General features: G+C 48.4%; 2 protein-coding genes across 2 annotated transcripts, besides 6 other annotated features; both read left to right on the top strand.

The window, feature by feature from the left end:
• Window positions 1-29: a microsatellite.
• A 326-nt stretch (window positions 30-355) lies between these two features.
• Window positions 356-396: a microsatellite.
• A 79-nt stretch (window positions 397-475) lies between these two features.
• On the top strand, window positions 476-4,585 carry TraAM80_02464 (uncharacterized protein; the record flags this gene model as incomplete). Its single annotated transcript, XM_029379466.1, has 1 exon — window positions 476-4,585. One exon carries the CDS (start codon window positions 476-478, stop codon window positions 4,583-4,585), a length of 4,110 nt encoding a protein of 1,369 aa, XP_029240680.1.
• A 449-nt stretch (window positions 4,586-5,034) lies between these two features.
• On the top strand, window positions 5,035-5,517 carry TraAM80_02463 (uncharacterized protein; the record flags this gene model as incomplete). Its single annotated transcript, XM_029379465.1, has 1 exon — window positions 5,035-5,517. One exon carries the CDS (start codon window positions 5,035-5,037, stop codon window positions 5,515-5,517), a length of 483 nt encoding a protein of 160 aa, XP_029240679.1.
• A 47-nt stretch (window positions 5,518-5,564) lies between these two features.
• Window positions 5,565-5,600: a sequence feature (A-rich).
• A 30-nt stretch (window positions 5,601-5,630) lies between these two features.
• Window positions 5,631-5,656: a microsatellite.
• Window positions 5,657-5,794: 138 nt separating this feature from the next.
• Window positions 5,795-5,902: a sequence feature (A-rich).
• Window positions 5,902-5,922: a microsatellite.
• Window positions 5,923-6,156: the final 234 nt, after the last annotated feature.

The raw sequence follows: 6,156 nt of genomic DNA, 5'->3' as shown, positions 1-6,156 counted from the left end.
AGAGAGAGAGAGAGAGGGGGGGGGGAGAGGGGATAAACATACACTGGTGGGATGACCATTTAGAAAATGTGAAGGTGGTGGCATGGAGAAGTGTGTATTGGTAGATATATTTTTTTTAATTTGTGCGTGTGTATATTTGTGCTTGTATGTCGTTTGCATCATCGTTTTTCAGTTGACTCCTCCTTTTCTTCTACCGCAGCTGGCATCTGATGTAAATGGGCATACACGCAAAGTTACGTATTGTGGCGTTCACAATGGCGTCACTCTACGGCTTTCCCTTGCGTATCTCCCTCTCAAACTGAAGCAAACACAGAACCCGAATGTATTTTCCCCTCTTATGGTATTTAATGGCGTCTGTTTTGTTTTTTTTGTTTTTTGTTATTTTGTTTTGCTTTTCATCACGTGAAAAAAAGTATCAAAAAAAAATGTGCTCTGTTTTGTGTTTCCATGTCTTTCGCGCGTTTCTCAACACAACATGAAGGCACGTGGGCGTGTGCATGTGTGCTTTACGGTGCTGGTAGGAGTTGCAATGCTCTTGAGGACACTACTCCTTGTTGCGGCTTTTCTGCCGGTCCTTGCTTGCGCCAGCCCCAGCGAGCCTTACGGGGACAGAGCTACAGACTGGGTGGATGATGAGCCAATCAACAGCACGCTGAATGAACAATTGTTGTCCTCGCTTCGACTGCCGCTCCGGGTGCGGCTGGCATCGCCAAAGGAAGTGGAAGAACTCATGTGGGTCATTCGGTTTATGAGCATAAAAAGAGGCCAGTGCCCGTGCCTTAGTGTATGGGAGGGCTTGCGCATGGTGTTCGACATGGTGTCACCAGAGGACGTCTATGGAATGCAGCGCCTGGACGCACTGCAGCGTTTGCTGTCGAGTGTGGAAATGCAGGAGGACACCGATGGGGCGGAGGGCTTGGGGCAGATCGAATTAGAATTACCGCAAGGTGGCGAGGTTCTTCGGGTTTACGTGGGCGACATCTTCCTGCAGCATCGGCCTGGTGAGCAGCCACTCGTGCAGGTAGACCTTCTGGCGCATTTTCTGCGTCAGCTTCGGGAAAAAGGACGGCGACAACGGAAAAGTTATATTCGAAAAGTGGAGGAAAATCATGAGCAGCTGCGTCTCCTGCAGCAGATGAACCTCAAGAGGGGGCGGCAAGAACGTCTTGAGGCTGCTCATAAACGTGCAAAACAGTTAGAAATGATGAAACACCGCTCAGACTGGCAACAAAATAGTACCGAATATGCAACCCATGAACGTCCGCTGATTTCTCTTGTAGACACAAAGGCAACAGAAAATTCCACTTTTGCACATTCCAAAGGACGGTGCCAGAGCATTCGTCATGCCATACATACATTGCAAAATCAACGCGTAGTGTCCACTGAAAGACGTATGCGTTACCTTCGCAAGGAAGAAGAAAAAATGTGTGGAACCGTGCGCCATTCACTCACGGACCTCACCCTCCATAGTGAGAGTGAGATGTGTAATTCTTATTGTTCTTCCTACTGTGAAGGTATTGAGACACTTGAAAACTGGACAGTATACAGCGGATCTGCCGTATCTGTGGTCCAGTTGCATGCCTTGTATCACAATGTCCTCTTGCAGAATAACAATTACAACGACACAGCAGCGAACTACTTCTCCCTTCTCCGTGAAATTGTCCTGGATGACGTGGATCGGGGTGTGTTTTCCACCTGTGTTGAATTGTGTAGTCCATCTGTGGAGTTACTTGCAGAAATGAAATTTTTTGCTGGTGTGCTGGAGATTCTTGATGACACGCCAGGGACGAATGCGGAAGTTAAGGAGATAAGCCCAGTTTGGTGGGGTCGTATCCGACACGCGTATCTACGCATTTGGGATGCCTCGCATGCTGGTTCACGACGGGCCATAGCCGCTCTTGCCACAATGAAGGAGCATGGGATGATGACCCCGCGACGACATTCTGTGGCGGCTGTGCTGCTCTTCAAGTTGCTGTCAGAGAGGCACAGTTACTTTTGGAGGCAGGCCATGAACAGAGGGCCGCAGTCCTCAGGGATGGCGACGCCGTCGGCGCAGAAACTGCTACGGTTTGAGCGATTTTTTGCGGTGGAAAGCAGCTGGAGCCTGGTCAATGAACCGTATCTCACGCGTGGCCGCATCAAGGCATTTACTTCAGAAATTGATGACGAGGAGGAGGACATGGAAAACAACGGAGATCCAGGTGAACCGCCCCCGAGCGTCTTTCGAAATCTCTTCTTGGGGCAGCTGTATATTGCCGGAATTAAAGGTGTGCCACGTGATTTAAAACGTGCGAAGTGTCTTTTTTTGCTACTGCTGCGAAAACTGCGATATACATGCGATGTGACACACCCAGAGGAATTGGATGTGTCCCATTTTATGGAAGATGGCAGAGGCGGTGCATGCCAAGAACAGCTCAAGGCGTTGCACCTACTGCGCGAGAGCGGAATCTCCATGGGGCCCTGTGGGCTTCACAATGAATTGCATGAATCAAAACCGCACCCGAGTTTGCGACGAATAACACGTTCAAAGAAGATTCACGATGTCGTTCACAAAGTCTTGGTGTTATTGTCTTATGTTCATCTGTTAAACGGACTCCAGTATGATATGGCTGCCAAGTATGCCTTTTTGGCTGTGGAAGTTAGCGCTGCTGCGTTTTACTCTGCAGTGACAGATTTACCTCCGGATGCGGATAATAATTTTGTTGTGGGCAACATCAGCCGTACTGGGAAGCTAGAACTGTTGAAGAACAAGGATTGGCCGGCAACGGAGTTGTACACACATGCTCTGAGGCGTCGTGCGCCTCAGGATTCGTTGTTTGACTTTACAAGGTCCGGGTTTTTGTCGTCGGAGAGCCTTGTGCTCCTTGCCATGAGTGCATTTAGAGGTGGCGTGGCGGCGCAGCAAGACATTCGCTTCACGATAGAACACTTTTTTGGTGCTCGTTCATGTATAGAGAAAAATGGTGGCGCGTCTTGCCGTACACAGTGGACCTTTTTTCTTCTTCGAGAAGCAGCACGTCTGTGGGAAGACGAAGCAAACGTCCCTGGTATTCTTGACCGCAGCTATCCGTCACCACGCCTTGTTGACGCTTTCTTGCTCATGGCATCTTTGCTAAGAGCTGGGAACATCACTGTGGATGATATACGTGAGGGGGATCTCTTTACATCACCTCAGTATTGCTCCAGTGGTTCACCCCCTTTTCAGCCGTTGGAGAGCGATACCTCTGATAGTTATAGAAAGAGACTGCTGTTGGCTGCAAGACAGGTATTTCCCTTTGCGTTCCCGGGTCGTCAGGTAATGGTGCACGCTAAGAACTGGTATCACTTCACCACCCGTGATGTGCCCTTGCGTGAACTGCGGGTTCTTCGCGCCGCCGTACAATGCTTTCTTGAAGAGCATGACACAAACCCACTTTTGGTCTCCAGTGATATTCATGACTATATGGATACCGCGCGTTGGCCATGGTCGCAAAGAGTTCTTGGTATACTATGGGACGCACTCCTGTATCCATTCACACAGACACAGGCGGAGGCTGTAGAAGACGAGTTGGCGAAGGCGTTGCTACCGAACAAAACTGTAGATTCTGAGCCTGCTAATATTGCGGACGGTTTGGCTGCCTCGGTGCTGAGTTCACGCCACGTTCGGGAGGCGACGATTGCCTTGCAACTTCTCGCTACAGCTTTGATCTCTGGAGAGCCCGACGGCTTTACTTTGATCTTGCTGGAGGACATGGAACGTGGCAACGATCACTTGCACAGCTTCGCTCACTTTATCTCGGAGCATGTGTGGGGAAAGAGCTTCACGGAGGTGTGGATGGAGGAGCACAAGGCTGCCCAGTGGCACCACGCGAAGCCAAAGACAAGAGGACGAGGTCCTGTGTTTGCCATTAGCTCGCGCATTCCCTTTCGTTATGCCGTACCGGATTCGAGAATGGAACTCTTTGCGCAAATTGCCCTCAAACGTGTCAATATTCGGCAGCAATGTACAACGTCAGGCGGTCGTGTCTCAGTGTATGGAAATTGTACGCTTTCTTCGAAGACTCATCAGGAACTGATCCACATGATGGCATTGTGTAGTGGAGTGTTGATTGGTGCTGCGATACGAAAGGGGCCTCCGTTTGTGCCACAGAGGCCGTATGAGGGGATGCTGTTTCCTGTAGGAAGTTCTCTCTGTCTTCGACGTCTCATGCAGTATACGTCTTCCACAGGTAATTCGCCATTTATTGGACTCAGTGCTAAGGCTGCGGAGTTGTTGCTTTTGGATCTGCTTGTCGAGTTGTCGGAGGCGCAGGCGCACTATTATGGCCTCCACCTCAACGACCTTGACTCTAGTAGTATGAATAGTTTGGGCACGGTAGATGGCAACGACGAGGCGACGTCGAAGAAGTTACGTAAGCACTTGGTTGAGCCGTGGAAGCAATTTTCTAAGGACGCAGCAGAAGAGATTACTCTCCCAGGGATTGGCGAGGGCGCGTACTACAACAGACGCTTGCATCGTATTACCGGAACGTATTATGCCGCACGTATGCGTAGGGTCTACGCGAGGGTCAAGCTATGGCTGAGCCAGTTTGTACGTGTCGTGTGACGCTTATTCGTTTTGTTTCTTGTGTGCATGTGTGGTTGTTTCTTGTTCACGGCGCTCTCTAACGCAATAATAATAAAAAATAATAAAAAGAGTCAGCTGTCGTGTATCAGGGGCCCTTGTTGCAAGCTATGTCGTGCAGACATATTTGTTGTCAGACATTACAGTTATCTCTGTGGGAACGAAGGTAACTTTTGTTTTTGGTTACTGCTCTTTTATGTCCTTTTTTTTTTCTTTCCCGCTTCTTGCTGCTCGTTCATTGTGGCAACCACGCACCAAAACAATTTACATGCGTATAGATGTGAGCGACATTGGCAACATAAAGCAGAAAATAAGAAGTAGATTCCTACCGGGGTGCCGTGTTTTGTTCGAATAGGTTACGGTTACGTTTTCTTCCGTTTGTGTTTGTAAGGTGCTGTTGTCATTCTCTGTTGCGTCTCTCGCCGTTTGTCATGGAGCGTGTCACATGTGTACTCAATGAGGCTTCGGAAAAGACGAGAAATGCAGCTGAGGCTGTTGTGGAGGGGGTCAAGGAGAGCGGTGCAAAGGTCAACGCAAAGGTGAAGGAACTGATGGATGTTGAAAAGGACAAAGTTGCCCTGAAAAGCGGCACCGAGAAGGTTAAAAAGTTTTTACGCCTTGAAGCCCTCAAGGATTACGCTGGGCGGGTATTCAATTGGACAAAACAGGCGGCAGGGAAGAAGGTGGAGGACAAGGCAGAACCCCCTGTAAGGCCGGCTGACGTCAGGAAGGCAACTGTCACTCCGAAGCAACGGGTCGAGAATCTTGCACCGCGGAAATGGTACGTTGCTGAGGGTATTGCGCTTTTGGTCGCGGTGGGCGTATTTGGTTGCGTGCTGTACATGAGGAGGCAAAGGAAGAGGGTGAAGAAGGATGACGACGAGAAAACGCGGGAACCAAAAATCTTCGACTGAGCTTGAATAAAAAAAACAAAAAAAAAGGTTTTGCGGTTTATGGAGTGTTTTTTTTTTCCTCCCTTTTTTTTTTGTTTTGTTTTGGCGTCTTATCATTGAGTTACACATGACAAGTGCTGTGTGTGTGTGTGTGTGTGTGCTTATTCGGGTTGGGTAATTGATTTTGTTTCTTATTTTGTCTAGTGAACCTCAAGGAGGCGGCTGGAGAGTTTTACTGCCTCTTTGTATTCCCGTGAGGTGGGTGGAAAACAAGGAAAGCGGCGTATGCTCCTGCTCATTTTGTTTTTATTCTATTTTTAGCTGTACTTACATCGCCATCTTTTGAGGTTTAATTATTATTATTGTTATTTGCTTATTTTTACTTCTTCTCTTTTTTTTTTTTGTTCTCTCTCTCTCTCTCTATCTGTGGCTTTTTGTTGGTGTGCAGGATTGGACCATTCTTTGATGCGGCACTGGCTCCTTTGATTGTTTCTCTATATCCCATTAGATATTGATAGCTTCAACCTGATGTGTGTAATGCACAGGCATAAGGAACCCTGATGAGGGAGGAGCCAGTGTTCTCTGCAGACCGCTGTGTATGTAACTACTTTTTTGATTTTTACTTTTGGTGTTTAGCGAACTGCATCATGCAGAAAAAAG

The sequence above is a fragment of the Trypanosoma rangeli genome (genome assembly GCF_003719475.1).
Source record: "Trypanosoma rangeli strain AM80 chromosome Unknown Tra_15.4_contig_00056, whole genome shotgun sequence".
NCBI lineage: Eukaryota > Euglenozoa > Kinetoplastea > Trypanosomatida > Trypanosomatidae > Trypanosoma > Trypanosoma rangeli.
Note: the sequence above shows the minus strand (reverse complement) of the source record. Positions and strands in the feature narration are given on the sequence as shown.